The sequence below is a fragment of the Meleagris gallopavo genome, chromosome 23 (genome assembly GCF_905368555.1).
Source record: "Meleagris gallopavo chromosome 23, MGAL_WU_HG_1.1, whole genome shotgun sequence".
Taxonomy (NCBI): Eukaryota; Metazoa; Chordata; class Aves; order Galliformes; family Phasianidae; genus Meleagris; species Meleagris gallopavo.
Genome location: NC_139426.1, coordinates 5272915 through 5296470, shown reverse-complemented (window position 1 = coordinate 5296470; position 23556 = coordinate 5272915). Strand labels below are relative to the sequence as shown.

Below are 23556 nucleotides of genomic sequence, written 5' to 3'. Positions count from 1 at the left end.
ATATTAACATGGAACTTATCTCTTGAACTCTCTTTTGGAAAGAGAAACTTCATGCGTTCATTTCATCCATACCACGACTTTGCAGAGAGAGAATTTGTTGTGTTCACAGTTTGGTGTAAAGGCACTGTTCCCAAATTACACCTTATGAGCTGAAAGGGCTCTCACCATCTGCATTTACATTTATAACTGGAAAGACATCTGTAAGCAACATAATCATGCTACAGAGTGCAGAGCCCTAAGGCTCAACCAAGAGGCTGCTGAAAAAGTCACTGTGCAACCAAGCATAGCAGTGGGTACAGGCATTCATCTGCTGGAGAAAGGATATGCAGGAGGAACAAATCACTGATGCTTCAGACTGCAACTGCTCCTAGTTCTGCTAGACTCAAAGATGTCCCCGTGTGCCAGTGTACAATATCAGTCAATCAAGTCCCATCCCAAAAAGCAACCTGGCTTCGAGTTGGAGGTGAGGAGCCCAGGCAGCTACAAAGAAGGGAGCTACTGCAAATGGATTTGTTGCACAGTTCATAGACTCTAGTGCTAAATTGCTCTGATATTCATCCCTGCAAAAAAAAGCATATAAGCTAACCCTCATTTAAAATCCATGTAAGATTTAATTCACAGCTTTGGTTCTCTCTGAGATGCTGGATAAATATTCTGTTTGGCCTTTGTGAATGAGATATGTTAGGAAATACATTAAGATCACGCTGATAATGCTCTTACCACTCCAATGTCCTTCAGAACTGATGCTGTCAGATATTCACAGAGTTAAATATTACCAATGGAATCACCACTGCTTTTTACCAGCAGTGATTTTTTTTTTCTGGCCTGTGATGCTGTGATACTCCATTATTATTCTTATTTTAGCAATAATAAAACATATTTGAATGCTCTCGAGAAGAAATCATAGCACATACAAGAACCAACCTTCAATACTATCCTTGCTTTAAAAAGACTCCATTCTAAGCTGAAAGATCAGGAATAGGGTAAATACACTCCCGATAGAGGTGTATGTGTATGGATACCTAAGCAAACAAGTAATTCATATGACCAGCACCAAATAAAAGGTGAGGAGGAACATCTGCAATGCTGAAACCTAGATTTCACCAGGGGTCTGAGAAAGGAGGATGTGGTGGCACAATAAATAAGAAATCAAACAGCTCTGAAGGTGATTACTAAGAAATCCTGTCCCACTTGAACTCAGAAATAAGACAGGCTTGACTGTATTCAAGCAATAGGGAGAGATGTAATAAGTTTTTATCTCCTTGTAACACTGATGATATGTCAAGCACATACGGTAATGGGCACAGAACCAAAACATGTTAGCTGTAAATATGAAAAACTGCTTATGCAAGCCTCCCTCATGACTAATTGTTACTGTCTATTTAATTGTATGGTTTGATTGCCACATGTTTTCACCTTCCTATTGGGATTTTTAAAAGCTGGATGATGGGATATTAAGGGAATTGCCAAACCTGTGCCTTTACCTTCAGAAATACTGCAAAAGTCAGAGGGGGAAGGAGGACACTGCTGCTTCTTCTATTTGTCTCCTAACAGTGCAGCAAGATGGCACTTCTCTTCACCATTTTTCTTGTTTTGGCTCTAGTTGTGGCAATGGGATTCTACTATGAACACCCCACAGCAAAAATCCCACCTGGATTTAGTGAGCGCAAAAAGCTTTATGCTTTTCATTACATCATGAACTTTGGTTTCGGTCTGGTAAGTACACTGTGCTTAAAGCTACATTTGTAATTTGATTTCTGATAGAGGGATAAGGGATCGGTGAAATGTTTTGGAATCAGTGTATATCAAGTACAGAACTGGATTTATTTGGTGATGGGAGCACTATTGTGGATACCTGTGGCTCAACCCCATTGCTTGCTATGCAGCACAAAAGCAAGCAATGCAGAAAAATAAAACTGCAGACAGTATAATCCCTCATTTTTCCCGATGGCTTAAGTTTTAGCTTTTAAATTGTGCAGCCTCAAGCAGTGCTGAAGCTGCTGCATGATATATGTTAAACTTTGCTTTGCATAACAGAGAATGAGCAAGGTTGCACTGAGCTCAGCTCTCTCCTATAAATGCATGACTTCTTCTGAGCTATCTGAAAGGCAGCTGCTACATTCATCATCTTTCCCCTTCACAGTGTCTGTGTGATTTCCTATTCTGAGTTTAAAAAACACTTCTATGATGGCTAACTCAAGCTTCTTTTTGCCTTTTAAATGACGAAAAGAAAACATTCACTTTCTTTGGGTTGTGCATGACATTTCACTGGAATTCCATGTTGTGCTGTTATTGTTCTTTTTCCCTGCTACGCTGCTTATTAAGCTTTCTTTGAAGTCAGTTGGTAAGTTCCTGAGAATGTGACTCAGTGTGTGTCCTGAGGGGTGCCTCACCCAGCTCTGAACGCTGCTGTAATACAAAGCAGTGCAATGAAACAGGACAGGAATTGAAGTCACACAAAGTTTTCTTACACCTACCGCACTACAGGTGGAACTCCCATGTTTTCAAAACGCTGTGTGCACAATCTTTTTCCACCTAAGTTTGTGCAATTTGTATGCAAGAGACCAAACTGAAGAATTTAGAAGCTCACTGGTAACCCTAACCCTAACCCAAACCCTACCCTTAACCCTAACCCTAACCCTAACCCTAGCCCTAATGCAGTTCTCAGCTTCTGATTTTATCATTTCGTATCCTCGCTGCTGGCCAGTGAGAGGCCAAGGAAAAACAGGAGCAGAGAGATAAGATTATTAATGTGTAGTTAAACTAAAGTATAAATGCAATAAAGTTTGAGTCCTAAAGTCATAGAATCATTAAGGTTGGAAAGACTTCTAAGATTACCAGGACCAACCAACAGTCCATCCCCACCACTGACCATGTCACTCAATGCTACGTCTACTCAGTAGGAGCTCTGGTTGTTGCTGTCCAAAGCAACCTCTCCAGGAATGGCAACCCAACAGGCCAAAACTGCAAGGAAAATTAAAGTTTGCTATGGTAGATCTAGACAAAAAATGCATGTGAAGTCACTGGAGACAAAACAGTTTGATGTAACTGTGCACAATCTAATAAGTTTTATGAAGAACTATCTGTATTCACCTCTGAGGGTGTACTTAAATAAGGAATGTCTTAATCAAATTTCTTCATTGAAAAATCTACCCATTCTTTACTTTTCAGTATTGGTTTAGAATTTGGTCTACAAAAAGAAAAACTGACTGATTTTAGAGGTAGCCAGAGGACTAACTCCATCTGGGAAACTGAGTTGCAAACAATGAGATGCGTGCTCCGGCAGCACCTCCTGCATGCTGCTGCAGATCTGCTCCTCTGCCCAAGTATCTGTCTGCACTCCCACTTCTAACCAGCTTGGGTTCCTCTCTGCCTTTCACACTGCTTTCCTCTTGGAGCACAGCACTGCACTGTGAATGACCACTGCTGGGCACGCACTCCATGCACTGATGGCAGAGATTGAGCTGAAAAATGGACTTGAAAGCAAAAATGCCAACGCTGCTGATTCTTAGAGAGCTTCTATTTGCTGTGCAATTTAAAACAATTCCACCAGATAAAAATGTTGTCTGCATATTACCAGAAATAACTACAAAAATTACATGTCCTGACCCTATAACTGATGTTCTTCATCATGGAATGGAATGCAGACACCCAAGGTCAGGCTGGAGGGGCTCTGAGCACTGATGGAGATACGGGGGTCCCTGCTCAGTGCAGGGGTGGGACCTGATGGCCTTTAGGGTCCCCTCCAGCTCAAACCATGCCCTGATATATCTGATAATTGTACTTTGTTGCAGTAATCCACAGCAGATACTCAGAGCTAACAGTGAGGTGAATGAGAACAATATAAACAAATGCCAATCTCTACGAAAGCTGATCAGTCAAAGTATCACAGGTTTAACAGTTGCTTGTCACACTGTCAGCATTAAGCACAGCAGCTGATATGGACTCTTCTTTTTTGTATTTCCAAGACAACAGTGATCTCTATAACATACAAGCAATGCAGTTAATTACAGGTGCAACCCTTACTGTTACAAAAGCACTAGTGTGAGGAAAGAGAATAACAGAGGGGAGTGAAGGATTACAGAAACAATTATTTTCCCATGGTTATCATGCAGGAGATCAGTAGAAGTAACTAAAATGAGAATAAAGCCGGACCACAAAATGATCCTTCTTGCACGTGGAATCAGCTACTCAAATGGCACAAAATGAGATACTACACCAGCCTTCACAGGATCACATTATTGAACTACTGAGGTCTTTAAACACGAGGTGAAAGACTCTCACAATGGGATCCAAAGACACAAGCTGTATATAGAATTCTCTTTGAAATACACATGTAGGGATAATGGCAACGCAACAAACCAACCAGTCCAACTGTGTTTGGGTATGAAGCACTGCATTATGTGACGGTGGAGCCAAGGCTCAGAAGTACCCTTGTTCAGGAGCTGGCTGTGGAAGATGTTATGGATAAACCTTCTTCTAAGGGCTGCTTCAATGCCTAACAAGTGGAAGTATTGGATAGTGATAGGACAAGGGGGAATGGTCTTAAACTGAGACGGAGGAGGTTTGGGTGGATATTAGGAGGAAGTTTTTCACCCAGAGGGTGGTGAGGCACTGGAACAGGTTGCCCAAGGAGGCTGTGGATGCCCCATCCCTGCAGGCATTCAAGGCCAGGCTGGATGTGGCTCTGGGCAGCCTGGGCTGCTGGTTGGTGACCTGCACACAGCAGGGGGTTGGAACTGGATGAGCACTGTGGGCCTTTTCAACCCAGGCCATTCTGTGATTCTATGATCCTATGATTCTACGATTATATGAAGTATTTGACACTTCTATCTCCTATTAATAGCCTGAGATTTATTCCATTAATAGAGACTAAGCAAGGATTTCACCACTGAAGAATGGGATAATTTGTAAAACATCACTCTGTCACCCAACATTTCTAGCATTTGCACTAATTTGTGGTTCCTTTTCCTTTATTAACAGGCAATATTTCTGGACAAACTTGGTATCATGTCAGAGGTCAGTTTACTCAGAGCTATAATGGACGGAATACCACCACTAAAAGATAAACGTCTTATTATCAAGGACTTAATCTTTGAAAAGGTTAAAGTAAGACTGTACCAGCCAAAAACATCAACCACTGGGCAAAGGAGAGGAGTCCTCTACTTTCATGGCGGGGTTGGACGGTTTGGAAGCATTCGTAAGTCATGTAAATACTGTAACTAAATATGCAATGTAGTTACTGAGCTAATTAATTAAACGATGAGGTAGGAGGCTAAGTATGACAAATTAAAAAAAATTGTGTCAGGACACAGGATAATTTTATTTATGAATAGTAGGCATTCTGTTACATTATCTTTATACAGGTTGTGTACCTCGAACTTCTCCTTCATGCTTATGAGAAAAGCTGAGAAGTTCATAAGAATTTTTTTACACAAATGTAATAAAGCTGTGAGCAATGTTCAGATTAGATCACACCAGCTGTAAGAAGATTTACAGTGAAGCTATAACCACAGAACAGAGATAAGTCTTCAGAATATTTTCTTCTGACGTACTTTTAAAGCAACTTACAATTCCATTGAAATATATTTTTATTATTATTATTTTCTTTAAACAGGCGCCTATGAAAGAACATGTCGCATTCTTGCTAGGAAAACTAATTCAGTGGTTGTGTCTGTTGGGTAAGTAGGGTTAATCCAAGCACACAGTCTTCCTGTCTCCTCCCGGGTTCCTAATTCTTTAATGCATTAGTTCCTGCAACCCATGCTCCCTACAAACCACACAGAACACTTTATTCAATAATCACACGTGTTTCACTAGCACTAATGACTCTTAGAAAGAATTAGCTCACTAATCCCCACTTGCTAATTTCCAAATAAAATCCATTAGAATAACTTGTAGCTACCATTGGATGGGGATGGTTTTATTTATTTCCTAAAGCCATACACATAACTTGAAACCAACATTCTGTTGGAGGTGAAACTAACTCTGGCTGTCCAGACATCTCAGTACTCATTTCCTCAATCACCTAAAACATAAGTAACTAAAGATATGTTTTCCAAAGAGAGCATAATGCACTGAACTCCCTCAAACACTAAAAACAGCAAATAAAGATGGCTCTTAAAGTAATGTCTCCTATTTATTTCTGTGGAAACTATGAGAGATACAAAGAGCACAGTAACATGTTTGATAGAGCAAATTCTCAGCTACAGAACACTATTTTTCAGCATAGTCATCACCATGAGCTATGCATTCATCTGCAATGAACCAAAGCCTGCGTGCTGTGCTCATCAAAATCTGCACCAGTGGAAACAACCACTGCTCCAGAAATGCACCCCCTACCCTCACTGTGCTCACATCTGCTGTTCCATCTCCATAAATATACAGCAAGGGTCAATGAATGTCAATGGAAAGCCATTTTTCTGAATGGAGGAATTAAATAGCACCCCTTTGATCCATGTGCACTTCCATGTCAGACACCACCCTGTCAGACTGCTCCTCTGCTGCCATCTGTCACACAGCAACAGAATGTACTGGAGTATTGGTGGGAAGGTTCAACCTCTATTGCCACCCCACCAACATCTGATGCCATGGGCCAACATCATAAAATAGGAGGCATTTCTTTTGGAGCAGCCCTTGGACACTGTAAGCAATAATTACTGTAATTTCTGTTGTTGTGATTATAGTCTCGGAATATTTTCCCATCTTCACAATGAAATACATGAATGCACGAATGAAAAGACAGCGAGGGCTCCACTCAGTAGATACGACCACACTGAAACCCTTCTGTTCCCATGTAGGTACCGCCTAGCTCCTGAATTCCCATATCCAACCCAATTCCACGACTGTCTCACTGCCACCATACACTTTATGAAGACAGCACAAGACTACGGAGTAGACCCTGCCCGCATTATTGTCTGTGGGGATAGCAGTGGAGGTACACTGACTGCTGCCGTTGCCCAAGCACTGGTGAACAGAAAAGATGTCCCAAAGCTGAGAGCACAAATCTTGATATATCCTTTTCTCCAGGCCGCAGACTTTAATTTGCCTTCTTATCAGCAGAACGCCAAAATTCCTGTTTTGATAAGGGAACGAACCCTCATTCTTGGTTTGAAGTATCTCAATAAAGACATATCTGCTGTAAATATATTACTTAAAGGTTCCCATATTTCAGAAGAGCGAAGACAGAAGTATCAGAAATGGCTGAGTGCTGATAATATCCCTCATGAGTTTAAAATGAGAGGCTACACACCTCCAGGACCACCGGCACCGTACTCAGAAGAAATCTACAAGCTGGCCAAACCTTTTCTTGAGCCTTTATTTTCACCACTGCTGTGTGAAGACAATGTCATTGCCCAGCTTCCTGAGACTTTCATTCTGACCTGTGAATACGACGTGCTTAGAGACGACGGACTGCTGTACAAGAAACGATTAGAGGATCATGGTATAAAAGTGACCTTGTGCCATCTGGAAGAGGGGTTCCATGGAACAATATTCTTAGCTGCTTATAGTAAGGTGGTAACATTCCAATCTGGAATTAAAGGCCTGGAAAAGATAACAAAATTTCTAAGATTGATGTAAACCTCCATTATTTGCTTTCACTTCCTGATTTCTATCTCTCTCTACCTGCAAAGATTTTTTAAAAAATACTCTCAGTTTTCCTTTTGTTAAAACATCTTCTGAAATTTCTGCATTGGCTCTGCCTGGTTTTTACCCATGAGATTGATTTTGTGAAAGTTTTCATTTCATTTTTACTGATGATTGAAGAAGGACAACATCAGCTGATTTTGTCTACCACCACTTCATAGTTTTTTCCTCTATTCATAAGAGGTCTGGTACCCATGACTAACGTTTCACAGTGCAGTTTGGCTTAATAAAGTTCTGGTAATAGTAATATGTAAATTGAGATTTGAGGACAACTTGAGGGAAGTAACGGAGGATGAATCTACAAATTAAGTGCACAAGATGGTCCATGCCATATCTGATGAGAGCTGAGTTTGAGACAAGCTTGAAGAAAACTGAATAAAGCAGAAAAAGTGTGGACATAGACATAAGAGAATGAAGTCTCAGCTTTGCAACCATACTTCAGTTCTGGGCTCCCCAGTTCAAGAGAAACCCAGGCTTACCGGAAAGAGTCACACACACACCAAGATGACCAAGGGCCTGGAGCATCCCTGCCATGACAGGAGGCTGAGAGAGCTGGGACGTTCAGCCCAGAGCTGAGGAGGCCCTGGAGGATCTTTTCCATGTGTTTAAGGATCTGAAGGGTGAGTGCAGAGAGAAGGGAGCCAGGCTCTTGTCAGCGGTGCTGGTGCCAGGACAAGAGGCAATGGGCACAAACTGAGAGAGGGTCCATCTAAATATCAGGCAGTACTTCTGTGCTGTGTGGGTGATGGAGCACACCAGTACAGGCATCAGAGAGGCTGTGGGTTCTTGGAGATCTAAACCCTCCTGGAAGTGGTGCTGTGGGTGTGCAACCAGAGAGACCCAGAGGTGCCTCCATCCCCAAACAGCCAGGGACTCTGGGATCCCGTGAAGTGGAAAGACAGGAGGTCTGGAAATGATAAGGCTAAGAACTATAGATGCTGTAAAAAAATATGGATTAATGCAACATCTGTTTAAAAATGCATATACACTTCTTGATATAGGTACAGAAAAATGTGAATGCACAGTAATATCAGTCACTGCACAGTCTGAAGCAGAAAGCACTTTCCCACAGAAGGATGATGAGCAGTGCCATGGCAGAGAAAGGAGAATGAGGGAGAAGGAAAAATAAAAATACAAAAAAAATCAAAGTTCACGCTGGTCATAAATGGTTTACAGCACACTGAGAACATGGATGAAGTGGAACAAAACAAAATAGAAGACTACAATAGAGATGTCAAGAGGAGGAAAAATGTCACCATTTAGTACATGTTGGACAAGTGATAGTTCTAAAGTGGGGCTTTCCTCCTCACTTGGTGTATAAATGCTCCCCTGCTTTAAAGGTATGATATGAAACTTCATATTGAACCATCACAAATTATTCTTTTACAGTAGGAACAAAGCTACTTCTCAACATGAGCTCATCCTAAGCTTCATTAATGTACAAAAGCAGAGAAATGCTCAGACTGACTGCTGTAGGTCTCTTTTTGGGAAATACCTCTTCTGTTGTTTAAGAAATTATGTGGAATTTCATTAATGCAATCAAAAAGCAAAAAAAAAGAAAAAACACACAGAGATAGAGCATATAGCAAAGTTTATTTCCTCAAGAAAGGAGGCTATTAAGCCTACAGCTTTCAAAGGAAAAGAGTAGCTGACAGGCAGATAATCTGTAGTAAGCAAAATATTTATGATTTACTTCATTAAATGTCCTGCTGTAGAAAGAGAGACATCCTGCTGAAACCATAGAGTCATGGAACCGCCTAGGTTGGAAAAGACCTCCAAGTTCATCCAGTCCAACCATCCACCTATAACCAATATTTCCCCACTAATCCCTCAGTGCAACATCTAAATGTTTCTTGAACACCTCCAGGGACGGTGACTGAATCACCTCCCTGGGCAGCCCATCCCAGTGCCAGTAAACCTGGGATTCCCAGCTGTCAGTAAAATCAGTTAGAATGCTACAAGTACATGAAGAAGAGAATGGGTTTATTGTCCATGATTAAAAATGATGATAAACCGTGAGCTTAAAAATCCCCTAGCAAACAGGACAAGCAAGTCTCCAATCAGAGTATTCTTGTTGTTTTAGATACAATTTATTCCTTGATGCCCAATTAAAACAAATAATTGCATGAAATATTTTACATCTGTTTGCATTGTGATAAAAGCAATTTGGCATTTAACTTAGGTCTATGCTGAGGATTCACATCGATAATGAATTCCTGAGATGGAAGACAAATTCTCAAATAAAAATGTCATTGTGATGTAAACAGACTTGTTGTACTCAACTACCTAATTTCTTACTCTGATATTGGACATCTGACATTATTGTATATATTTTCTAATCACCACTGTCTTTTTAAACTATAATCAAAGGCAAAGAATGCTGCAGACAATTATGTAAGGAAAGTCTTCAGCTAGAAGATACAATCATAGAGTCATAGAATCTCTAGGTTGGAAAAGACGTATAAGATCATCTAGTCCAACCGTCTTCTCGCTACCACTGCTACCACAAGCACTAAACCAGATCTCGTAGCTCCTTGTCCAGACACATCTTGAATACTTCCAGGGACGGCGACTCCACGACCTCTCTGGGCGGCCATTCCAGTGCCTGACCACTCTCTGAGAGAAAAAGTTTTGCCTTGTGTCTAACCTAAACCTCCTCTGGTACAACTTGTGGCCATTTCCCCGGGTCCTGTTCGTTGCCAGGGAGAAAAGGCCAAACCCCTCTTCATCCCAACCTCCCTTCGGGAAGCTGTAGAGTGCAATGAAGTCTCCCTTGAGCCTCCGCTTCTTCAGACTGAACAATCCCAGCTCCCTCAGCCGCTCCTCATAAGATTTGTGCTCCAGACCCCTCACCAGTTTCGTTGCCCTTCTCTGGACATCGGGGCCTCAGTGTCTTTCTTGTAGTGAGGGGCCTAAAACTGAACATGGTACTCAAGGTGTGGCCTCACCAGTGCTGAGTACAGGGCATGATGACTTCCCTGCTCCTGCTGGCCATTTCTAATGCAGGCCAGGATGCCGTCGGCCCTCTTGGCCACCTGGGCACACTGTCAGCTCATGTTCAGCTGAGCATCAACCAGCACTCCAAGGCCTCTTTCTTCTTCACAATCATCCAGCCACTCATCCCCAAGCCTATAACGCTGTGTGGGGTTATTGCGGCCAAAGTGCAGGACCCGACACTTGGCCTTGTTGAACCTCATCCCATTCATCTCAGCCCAGCAATCTAGCTTATCTAAATCCCTCTGTAGGGCCTCCCTACCCTCAGGCAGATCCACACCACCTCCCATCTTGGTGTCACCTGCGAACTTACTGAGGGTGCACTCAATCCCCTCATCTAGGTCGTCACTAAATATATTAAACAAGATGGGCCCCAGTGCCGACCCCTGGGGGACACCACTCATAACGGGTCACCAGCTGGACTTCACTCCATTAACCACTAGGTAACATCTCAGCATTAAGTATTCTTTTAGCAATGAGACCCTTTTTTTAGGCAAGTATCTTACACACTAATTAGCCAATGCTCATTACAGATACGGGCTCATGATTGGCTCAAAGTTGCACTTAATACTCCAAAGATCATCTTCCCACTGGAAGGAAACTTTATACAGATATGTATTAATTGTTCCAGTATACAGTTGATTTTTCAATGCTATCTGAATAACCTGGCAGACATCTTTGTGCTCTGGGCACAAAATATGAGCACCCAAAAGATGTTTCAGTTAGTCATTGAGTGTTTAGACACTCCAAGGTTCTTCATTGATCCACCTCAGCTGCAGTGCCTGGCATTTTCCTTTGCTCAGCCTCCAGCAATTGCTGATTGCCCAATGCTCCCAGTAATAAGTCTTGGATCTGGCCACAGAAAGTTAAGGTTGGTTGCAGTTTTGTTATCTATACTCAAACTAAGCACTTAAAAAGAACTCATCTTGGTTTGGTGACCTGGAGCAGTTATTTGGACTCCATTCTGGAGTACTGTGTCCAGTTCTGGGCTCCCCAGTACAAAAAAGACAGAGATCTCTTGGAAAGAGTCCAGCGGAGGGAGGACTCTCCCCTATGAAGAAAGGCTAAGCGAATTGGGTCTATTTAGCCTTGAGAAAAGATGACTGAGAGGGGACCTGATCCAGGTTTATAAATATCTGAGGTGTGGCGGCCATAGCGGTGAGGCCAGTCTCTTTTCAGTGGTACGTGGAGACAGGACGAGGGGAAACTGACATCAGCTGCAGCATAGGAAGTTTTGCACGAATGTGCATAAGAACTTCTTCACGGTGAGGGTGACGGAGCACTGGAACAGGCTGCCCAGGGAGGTTGTGGAGTCTCCTTCTCTGGAGATATTCAAGTCTCGCCTGGACGCCTACCTGTGCGACCTGGTGTAGGGAAGCTGCTTTGGCAGGGGGGTTGGTCTCGATGATCTCTAGAGGTCCCTCCTAACCCCTACAATTCTGTGATTCTGTGATTCTGTGATTCTGTGATTCAGGTGGAGAAGAGATTCACCCATTTCAAGGAACAGAACATCTCATTGCTGAGGCACTGAGGTCCAAGAAATCACCCACATTCCAAAGCACTGCATTAACAAAGGCCTTCTGGAGAGTCATCATTTAAAAAAAGTACCTGAACTGAACGACATCAGATCTGAATTTTTCATCACTGAATGCAATACACAACATTTGCCATCATTTTCATTTGAAATTTTTGTCACAGTCCAGCAGAATTTGTTAGCAGAAGTTGAACCTGGAGGCCATTTGGAAGGGCTGGAACTCTTCAAGGTGCACCAGGGGAGCTTCAGGTTGGATACTGGGAAAAACTTATTCTCAGGAAGAGCAGCAATGTGTTGGCACAGCTGCCCAGGGAGGAGAAGGAGTCACCATCCCCAGAGGTGCTCAGTGTGGATATGTGGCACTGAGGGATGTGGCAATGGGTTGGGTTGGAGGTGGACCTGGTGATCTCAAAGGATTTCTTCTAGTCTTAATGAGTCTGTGATTCTATGATACCTCAAAGCAGACACGAGGGGAAGAAAGAATGATTAAATCAGGATTTATGGCAGACTGCACAGATGGTGACTTTCAGTCATGAGTAAGAACAGTGTGCACAAGGAGTGGCTACTAATATGGGTGAGGAGGTGGAGATAACAACAAGGGAGGACACCGAAAGATGGATAGGAGACAGATACATTACACATTAACAAACAGTACAACTTAGCATGCAGTAAGCTATAATTTCTAAAGACTAGTGTGCTCCTGTGAAGGACACACTAAATCCTTCTCACACATCAGAAGAGTAAGGCTTACCAGGTGTGAAGAGGTCTAAGCTGTTTTCAGTCATTCCCTTGCATGCACACAGAAATGGGAGCAGTAAGATTCCTACCTGCTCTACTTGATAAAACTGAAGTCAGCTACATTGCATTAGGAATATAGATGTCCTACAGCATCATCTGGGGTAGATACATACACACAGCCGGGTAAATCACATTTACAGGAGTGTTTCATTTAGAAAGGTACACTAAAACCAAACCAAACAAGAAGAAATAAAAAGCGGAACATAGCAGCAGCTATTAGTTTGGCTTTTAATTCCCTTTTTTTTTTTGTTTTTTTTGTTTTGCTTTATGTCTTCCATTTAGTTACTAAAGCTGGCTGTACTCGATTGAATCAGCACCTCAGTCATTAAATACCAGCATTCTGTCACTCATTAGCTCTTGTAGCACTTCCTGAATTACCTGCACTGCAATTGTCAATGATTTCCTAACACAGTCCACAACCACTTGATGTCCACATCATCCACCCTGGCACTTCAGCCTTGGTTTGGTTTGAAAGCTGCCTGAGAGATTGATGTGACGAGTTTTGTGCATTCTCAGGCTACGAAGAGGTCTGTGATTGCCCATCTAAGACCAGCTTTGAAGAAACCAATCCATGTGGACTGTTGGAAACATGGTACTCTCTGCTCAACATAACCTATGAGAGACTGACACTGATCACAGATACCTCTGCTTGTACATCTGCATGAACAGAATGGTTGGCCAGAATGGAAAGATCTAAAACATTTCTGACCAAGCATCAGTAGAAGAGAAAGTGATGTGTAGCAACAGATTATTTAAGTCACGTATGTGTATCAGAACAGGAAGGACCAAAATTTATGAGATGGTTGTGAATATGAGCACTACCAGAGGGACTGGGCAGCCCTAAGGTCACTGCTTGGTTTTGGAAAGCATGGAAACTGTAGTAGGGAGGAAGGACTGAGGAGCTGCAATAGAATACAGCTGCAATAGTAAAACAGTAGGATGTTATTCTGAAACATCACTTCATTGATGGTTCTTGAACAACAGAAGGGCTGTGGGTGAATGGTTTTGCCACCTGGAACCGCTGAAGGTTTGCACATTGCACAAATATTGGTGCAGACTCCAGTTGCTTTATCCCACACATTCTTATCTCCACTTGTGCAAGCGGGCTGACTTGGTTGTTTTGATTTGAAGATTGAGCTAATGAAGCTACGGATTAAGTCAATTTTCAGATGGGAATTTCATTTTAAAAGCCAGGACAGGAAAACAGTTTGGGAACTGCAACTTCGTCATTGTGTAGAAAATGAAATTCAATGAAGAAAACAGAAACGGTTTCTCCAGTCAGCTGCCACCAACTTCAGCCATTCCTTACTAATATACATCTATCCATAATGCCTTTACATTAAATTACAAGCAAGAATGAACATAAAATTCACAGAGTTCAACCTCTGAAAAGATGTACCAGGTGCTTGAGTTGACATAGACATCACCTGGGAGACCCACGCATGGCTTCAGGTCAGCACTAATTGTACAGTTTGTACTCCTATCTCATGGAAAAAGCAGAATTGATGCATTTCTCTCCTAGCTGAAGAAGTACACATCACTTAAATTAACCCAATCTTTCCACTGAGACGTACCACAGGTCATAGACAGAGTAAATGTTCTCTTAATTAAGTTTGCCTGTGAAACAAAGTTCATAATAAATGCAGATATGCCTATTTTTCTTGTCAGAGGAGCATACACCTTGATGGCAGCTGTGAGGATCCTCACACCTCCAAAATGTAACCTGACAACAGTAATGGCATCCATAACGTGCCTACAAGAAGCCAGACACCAACAAGCATCAGGATATCAATCAGTTCCATATACATCAAATGCCACTTTTGAAAAAGGAAATTCCTCCTCCCCCTTTTTTAATCTTAGTGTTGCCAATAGTATCATTAGCAAAGAAGGGAGGAGAGTATCAGAGTATTGCAACATTAATAAACTTATTTCTGCTAATGAACGGATTGCTTAGTCTGCTGTGAAGACACCTCTGGAACACCCAAGAACCAAGACTTGAGGCAGGACAGGTTTTTGGTTTTTTTTTTTTGTTTTTTGTTTTTTTTTTTGTTTTTTTTGTTTTTTTTGGAGTTCACTTCCATTGAAGTGAAATGGCATTCATTCGTAAAAGCTTAGCAGTATTAGGAGTGATTTTCATTTCACCTGTCTTAGTACCAGCGCTGTTTTTGGGGCAGTTGTTCTATGAATTTCTCCATTCAGAACTGCCACTTGGAATTGACCAACCTCTAAAGCTTCTGTTTTACCATTCGCTGTTGATTACCACCATGGTGCTGGTAAGTCACTTTCTTACAACTGGGTATTTCCCTTTTGCTTTGGAAGGATAGCTGGGAGCTGGAAGACAATGGCTTAAGGAAAAGAAGAAAAGAGGGAGCAGCAATTCACCCCCTTGAAGCCTGTAAGCACCCCTATACAAGCTGAAGAATGTTAAATTAATTCATAAAACATGACTAATCCTAAAAGCTTATTTCATTTTTTTAGAGCATCTATCAAACTGCAGCTACTTTGCATTTGGAAAAGAGTTTCACATGAAAATTAATAATAATAAATATATATATGTATGGTGTACCTACTGAACTGGATGTACATATAATATTTATTTATAAGCAAGCCTGCATTGCTCCTCTTTCCATTTGCTTCATTCTGCATTTACTATACACAGTCATACATATATATATTCATAGACCTACACACATTGTGTATCATAGACAATAGAATAAATACAAAATGGATAGCAATGGTTTGGGCTTTCTTCTTACAAGGCTAGTTCAGAGAATATAATAAAGATGTATTTGTGAATGATGTGCTCAGGTTTCTCTCGTTCCTTAAGAATGTGTGTGTATCTGTGTGTATTTTCTGACATGACTTTAACATAATTCTGATATGTCTGCTTCCATAGATAGAAAAATTAAAATGTTTCAAATTGAAAGAAGAAATTATTGTGAAAAAGATGTAAAAAATGGAGATTTTCAGTTTTAAACATTCTGGGATTTGTTCCATCCATACCCTAAGTTGCATGGTATTTCCAATGTCAAAGAATCTCTAGATTTTTAGGGAGGAAAAAAGGATGGGCACAAAGCAAGTTCTTAATGACCTCCTAGATCTACATAGGTTGGCCTTAAAGCACTTTCATCCTTGGGCTGAAAGTGACCACTCAATCCACCTAGGGTCTTGAGGTCTTCCTCTACAAATCGCACAGTATTTGGATACTGGGCTTCGAAAGAGTTGGTTTTATAGTCAAGTAATTAAATTCTCTTTGTAATTTTCATACAAAATATATGGCATTTTAATAAGAGAGATATAAAAATGTCTTCTAAGAATCACAGAATCACAGAACTGTAGGGGCTGGAAGGGACCTCCAGGGATCACCAAATCCAACCACTTGCCAAGGAGATTCCCTTCAGCTCAGGAAAGTGTCCAGAAATGTTGTTCTCTTTTCATCACAGGTTAAGGAGCAGAAGCAACTGCTATTGTTTGCAGTTTGCACAACTCCCATAGATTTTAGCAGAACCTACTTGATTATTTGCCTACTAATCAGTTCTTTCATCAGCCTCATGCCCACAGCTGCTACTGAAATTTCCAAATCAAAGGTTATTTTTCTCCTTTCCTCTATATTGTCAGCTGAAATACATTTTTTTAGATCTGCAAAATGCAAAGAAAGATAACGAGGAAGAGGACCACTGCCTATGCAGAACAGGGTTTGATGCTTTTTCCCAACCTTCGGCAACACTCAATTCAAGCAGAATAGCTCAAGGATCTCCAATGAGGCACTGTCTCCTGAGATACAACACAGTAAAATAAACCCAAGATTTTGTTTTTTTAATTAAAGAAGATGGTAACCTTTCACACTAATTATTCTTTCTTTCCAACAGGGAAAGATTTTGGAGAAGCTTGGGATCTGCAGTGACTTAAGCTTATTGCGACTTGTGGTGGATGGAATACCACCATGCAGAGATTCAAATCTTCTTATCAAAGACCTCAAAGTAGATGAGGTACCACTGAGGATTTATCAGCCCAAGTGGCCACCTGCTGGCAAAAGAAGAGGAATACTGTATTTTCATGGAGGAGCTGGCACATTTGGGAGCATTAGTAAGAAACCAGTTTTATATTCAAAGTCAAATCCAAATCTTTACCCCTCAGCCATGTGTCAGTATCTCACTTGTTCTTCCTAATGACAACAGATTTTGTAAACCCAGTACTAATTGAAAAGGACCTTACAGGATTAATAGTCTAGTGGATAATCATAATGATGAAAAGGACAACAGAGTTCCCAGAAAGAATAAATTTTTGATTTGTTCTTTGAAACAAAGCTTCAGCTACTTCCCAAAGAGAAATTTTTAGTTGTGGACCTCAACTGGACCAAAGAGTTTTCTGTAAGCTTGAATGGAGCCTCAAAGTACAGAAGTTAAGATATATTACTCTGCTCAATACTCATCTTCTGGGTAGGAGCACAAATCTGTGTATCTCAATCTGTAGGCTCATGGATCAAAGGTGATCTAACAGACAGAAAGGCACAGTCTGAGAAAGAACTTAAAGAAATTTAAGATTTAAAAGTAATATAAGAATTTTTTTTAAAGAATCATATTTCAAAGGGTGTATCTCCATTAGCACAACGACAGACAGACTTCAGTTACCTGCAGGTGAGGTTATGAGTCTCCGTAGCTGGAAGGAAAAAAAAAACACCACCACAAAGTTGCACTGTTGTTGTTCACAATGCAATCCATATTGCACAATCAGCACATGAAAGGAGCTGTATCATATGCCTTGGCTTAATACAATACCCATATCTATATGCTGATCATGCATGTATGTGACCCTTCACTTCAATGCCCCTTGGTATTTGATGACAGGAAAGCAACTAACATAATAACAAGCTTTTATAATGAAAGGTCTGATAGTAAGGCCCTCAGGGTAACAAGTGGCTGGCTGAAGAAGTGAAGAATATCTTTATGATACCAGAGGATTGGGCAATAAAATGGTATGTGACATTAAACTGTAGGTGATGTGGAGTGCAGAAGTCACCAGAAGATCTTGATTTAACAAATGAAACTATGGAGTCTAAGCAGACTAACATGCTGATTTGGGAGGTAGATGATTTGGGGAGTATGTTAGGAAATAATTGCTTGAAAATGTTGATTTAGTGCATAGTAGCAGTCAAAAAGCAAATAAGATGTCGGGAATTATTATTAGGAAAGGAAAATAGGACAGAACAGGAAAGCTCTTTATGCTGCTGTAATAAATCCATGCTGTTTTGAAATATGACATTCTGATTCCCATGCATCAAATTGGATCTAACAGAACCAGAAAGTGTCCTGTGGAAATGATAGAAGTGCTTCCATACTGAAGCACTAAGACTCTTCAGGCTGGAAAAGATGGAGAGACAGATACACTGAATGTCTACAGAATCATAGGAAGCATGGGAAGTTAAGGGAATGATTACTCACCATTTCTTATAGCAAAAGATTAACAAGATCAAATGGAATATCTGATGCCAGGAAAAAAAATGAGCAACAAGAAATGGTTCTTCAAATCTTTGTAAGTACCCAGTGGAATTCACTGCACAAATCTGTTGATCACGGGTCCTAGAGGTGATTAATCAAGGGCATTATATGAAGATGCACTTTGTGACTCAGTGGAGTTCTCGAAGCCTAAAATTTCCATAAGCCTTTTGCATAAGCATTATCATATGGTTGTCACAAGCTTAGACATTTTCATCATCCATCAGCTGAGATGTGATACCAACCTGGACACTTCTTGTTTTCCCCAGCATCACCATTCATATGTCTGTATTATGCCCTATCCACCAATGACTAATAATCAGAAAATATGTAAACGTGTAAAGGTTGCATTGCACAAAAGTTACTCATTGGTCCCATGCTGCTGCAATGGCCTCCACATAGAACACGTGCAATATGTTACTATGGATCTACGCTTTCAAAAGAATATTTAACCTTTAAAATATAATCTGTTATGCTTTGTCTTTAGGAGCCTTTGAAAGAATGTGTCGCCATATTGCCAAAAAATGCGACTCAGTGGTTGTGTCTGTTGGGTAAGTGCTACTTTTATGTACAAACATTTGTGGGAATGGTTCACAGTTGAAACAGTTCTGAAAAACGTGCCAATAATCTCACCTATTTCAGATTGTGCTGCTGTGTATTTCTGCCTTGAGCCTTTCCTTTAATTTGGAAATGTACTTAGAGGCGGAATACTCTAAAATAGCTGTACACCATTAGTTTATATTTACACTGAGTTAAAAGCAAGCAAACTTTAAAATATAGATAAAAAGACCTACCCAACTGCCATACCAACAGCACAAATTACATTTTTATAATGACTTTGAAAATAACCCCAATGTCTTTGACATTCCAGCTATCGCTTGGCTCCTGAACACCCATATCCTGGGCAATATTCTGATTGTCTCAACGCTACCTTATACTTTATGAGGAATTTAGATGAGTATCACGTGGATCCTGCTCTCATCATCCTTGCTGGTGACAGCTGTGGAGCTAATTTTGCTACGGTTATTTGCCAAATACTGGTGAATAAAAGACATCTCCCAAAAGTACGTGCGCAGATCTTATTGTATCCAGGACTACAGGGGCTAGATTTTCAACTGCCTTCCTATCAGCAGAATGCCTCAGTCCCCATATTGTCTCGGAAGCTAGTCATCTACTTCTGTTTTCGTTACCTTAATAGAAAACCATCATATTTTGAAGATATCATACAAAACTGCCATGTTCCTGAGAGTATGAAACGGAAATACAAAAAATGGATAAGTGCTGACAATATTCCTGATGAATTTAAGATTAGAGGCTACAAACCTCAGAAGTACACTTCGTATAAACCCGAAGTCCATGAAGCAATCAAAGAAGTGCTAGCAATGACATTTTCCCCTCTTTTAGCTGAAGATGCCATCATTTGCCAGCTCCCAGAATCCTATATTGTGACCTGTGAGTTTGATGTGCTTAGAGATGATGGGCTGTTATACAAGAAGCGATTAGAGGACAATGGCATTCAAGTAACCTGGTATCATTCTGAGAGTGGTTTCCATGGCATTTTAGCCTTTTTTGGCTATGGGATTTTTTCATTTTTATCTGGAGAAAAGATAATGGATAATACTGTGAATTATATAAACAGTCTATAAAAGTATTTTTCTTGAAAATGATGCAGGCCTTACACTATCCTTGGAATTTATGCTTGGCAAAGAATGCAAACACATTTATGTTTTCTATTTTGACTGTATGAGGAATCTAATTTCTCATTCTGCAGTTACTTACCAAAAATTCTAAGGTTATTTAAAGCACCACCATTCTAGAAAACATTATAATAAAAACAGACCAATGAAATCGAGCACCTCCAGCCATTCCAGTAGCTGGCACACTGTCAAGGCAAATAACATAGAATCACAGAATTATTAAGGTTGGAAAAGACCTCTAAGATCATTCAGTCCAACCATCCACTTACCATCAATGCTGCCCACTAAACCATCTCTTCCTGAAGTTTTCTCTACAGCCTAGAAATGCTGAAGACAACAACTGGAGGCCACTTTGGCCCTGGTGAAGGTAGGAAATGTTTGTGGAACCTGTCTTAGGTTCGGTGAAGTCTTGTGTCAGATATGCATTTTAATGCAGCTATGCATTCTAACTCCTAGGGTTAGCTCACACAAGGACTACACTTTTCTTGAAATAAAGACTTCTTTCTGAAACTGAAGTTCTCAGTTGGAATTACTATGAGCTCAATTTTGTTTGGAATCTGAGAAATGATGTTTTCCTTTGGGATTTGATTCTTTAACTGGAACCCCCACACTTCAGTGAAAGCTCCACCTGTTATTCTGTTTTTCTTTTAAAAGTTCTGACAACTACAGTTGTAAGAAGGAAGAGAAGTGGGACATTGCATTATCTTACCAAGAAGCTGTAATGTCATGGCAATGTTGTGATGCTTTCAGCAACAGCAACAAAAATAAAAACCCATACTGTGAAAATGTCTGTTTTAAGAGCAAGTTAAATTTGCTTAACACTTATTCAGTAACAAATCTAAATGCTTGGTGAAAGAAGCAATGCAACACCAGCAGTGACCACAGCCTTGCTAATTTTACCTTGTCAGATCTGTCATTTCTTAGCATTGCCTCATATGGGAAAGCATGCTGAATCATCGAATGGTTGGGTTGGGAGAGACATCAAAGATCACAGAATCATAGAATCACAGAATCATAGAATGGCCTGGGTTGAAAAGGACCACAGTGCTCATCCAGTTCCAACCCCCTGCTGTGTGCAGGTCACCAACCAGCAGCCCAGGCTGCCCAGAGCCACATCCAGCCTGGCCTTGAATGCCTGCAGGAATGGGGCATCCACAGCCTCTCTCATCCAGTTCCAACCCCCTGAAGTCACTGGAGTTTACCTGATACGAGACAACCTGATCATGAATCTAAACTCAGCCTCCTCTACTGTTTTATTAACCATGCATTCAAATGAATGCAGTCGTTGTTGTTGGCTTTATGACAACCAGCTCCTTGTTCCAGGGAAGAAATTATTTAGAATAACAATATAGGAATGGAGAAAACTAGAAATCTTTCAACTAAAATTCCCATCCTGTCCACAGGGGAAAAATTTAAGCACTATTGCTGATGCCAGTTTTTTTGGATAACTTTTTAACCAGACACAAGCAAAGAACAAGCAGGAAAAGCTGGCTGAACAAATACAAAGCTATTAGATGCCCTTGTGTTAACAATAATGAAGAAAGGTGTGAAATCAGAAAAAATAACACTGGAAAACATTAGAGAGAAACAGTGAACGAAGAACAAATGACCCAACTCATGAGATAGGCTGTGATAATTCCACAGAGGTTTAGAGAAGCATAAAGAGAACTGTAATTGCCAAGCAATGGAGGATGGGGCCGATTGCAATGCAGTGTTTACAGCTCATGTCAATAGGAAGAGTTCTTCATGCTGCACTCTGCAGAGCTAAGCCTGAGTAGAGCTAGGCAAGAGGCATTTAAAAAACAACACTGAATACTGAATACTGAAGCCAAGGACAAGTTGAAAGATAAGCACTTAATTTTATTTCCTGTTCTCTTAATTATATTCTAAAGAATAAGAGAACATTTATTATCTAGTCAAAATAGAGAAGTACCTCTGTTTGAATTCAAGGCAAAACTCAGACCCATCTAACAGATCATTCAGCACTCTCCCAGCTGCAGATTAATATCTTTTCTTTACTGGTTGATTTGCAATGATTGCCATATGTACGGTAATAACTTCCCACTAACTAAATGGACATGGACAGGGAGGGGAAACGAGATGCTAAATGAACACATTTCACAGAATCAGAGAATCACCAGGGTTGGAAAAGACCTACAAGATCATCCAGCCCAACCACCCACCCATCACCAATAGTTCTCACTAAACCATGTCCTCAACACAACGTCCAAACGTTCCTTGAACACCTCCAGGGTCGGTGACTCCACACCTCCCTGTGCAGCCCATTCCACTGCCTGACCACTCTTTCAGACAAGCAGTATTTCCTAACATCCAGCCTGAATCTCCCTTGAAGCCATTCCCTCCAGTCCTATCACTGTTCCACAAGAGAAGAGGCCGACCCCCAGCTCACTACAACCTCCCTTCAGGCAGTTCTAGAGAGCAATGAGGTCTGCCCTGCGCCTCCTCTTCTCCACACTGAGCAATCCCAGCTCCTTCAGCCGCTCCTCATCAGGCTGTGCTCCAGACCCCTCACAGCTTTGTTGTCCTTCTTTCAACCCGCTCCAGGGCCTCCATGTCTTTCTTGCAGTGAGGGGCCCAAAACTGGACACAGCACTCAAGGTGCGGCCTCACCAGAGCTGAGTGCAGGGGAACAATCACTGCCCTGTGCCTGCTGCCATTTCATATCCCTCAATGTACAGAGGTACCTCTACAGATTTGAAAAACACGGGACAAGCACCTCTAGACAATCTTCTTCTGAAATGGATAGTTGAATAGTGATAGGATAAAGGGAATGGTCTTAAACTGAGACAGGGGAGGTTTAGGTTGGATATTAGGAGGAAGTTTTTCACTCAGAGGGTGGTGAGGCACTGGAACAGGTTGCCCAAGGAGGCTGTGGATCCCCATCCCTGCAGGCATTCAAGGCCAGGCTGGATGTGGCTCTGGGCAGCCTGGGCTGCTGGTTGGCGACCTGCACACAGCAGGGGGTTGGAACTGGATGAGCACTGTGGTCCTTTGCAACCCAGGCCATTCTGTGATTCTATGATTCTATGAAATGTATTTGATAGTGCCACAGACTCAAGGAATACGAACACCTCGTGTCTTTTCTCCACCCCTAATCGATTTTAATGCAGTTGATTCGTTACACTCCTTCCCTGCCAATTTTCCTGCAAAAATTCCAAAATATTACTGGCATAGGTCTTCTAACAGAATTCAGAACTTGATTTATCTTTTGTGAAATAAAGGGAGCATGCAGAGGGAGGGTGGGAGAGGAACACACAGTAATGTATTTGCAAAAGGGAGGAGAAAAGCTTTTTACCAGGGCAGCCTTCTGACAAACAAAGGCAATTAAGAATCAGGAAGTAAGAAGCCAAAGATATCGGGGAAAGTCAAA

The 23556-nt window shown here is 41.2% G+C and overlaps 2 protein-coding genes across 2 annotated transcripts; both read left to right on the top strand.

The window, feature by feature from the left end:
• The first annotated feature begins 1563 nt into the window (after positions 1-1563).
• Positions 1564-7581, top strand: LOC104914187 (arylacetamide deacetylase-like 4). The gene is made up of 4 exons (XM_010722939.4): positions 1564-1716; positions 4984-5200; positions 5618-5681; positions 6801-7581. The coding sequence occupies exons 1-4, from the start codon at positions 1564-1566 to the stop codon at positions 7579-7581; spliced, it is 1215 nt and encodes a 404-aa protein (XP_010721241.1).
• A 6888-nt stretch (positions 7582-14469) lies between these two features.
• LOC100544625 (arylacetamide deacetylase-like 4) lies at positions 14470-20114 on the top strand. Its single transcript, XM_085242454.1, has 4 exons — positions 14470-15246; positions 16843-17059; positions 18956-19019; positions 19340-20114. Exons 1-4 carry the CDS (start codon positions 15064-15066, stop codon positions 20112-20114), a joined length of 1239 nt encoding a protein of 412 aa, XP_085098580.1. The 5' UTR covers positions 14470-15063.
• The last annotated feature ends 3442 nt before the right edge of the window (positions 20115-23556 follow it).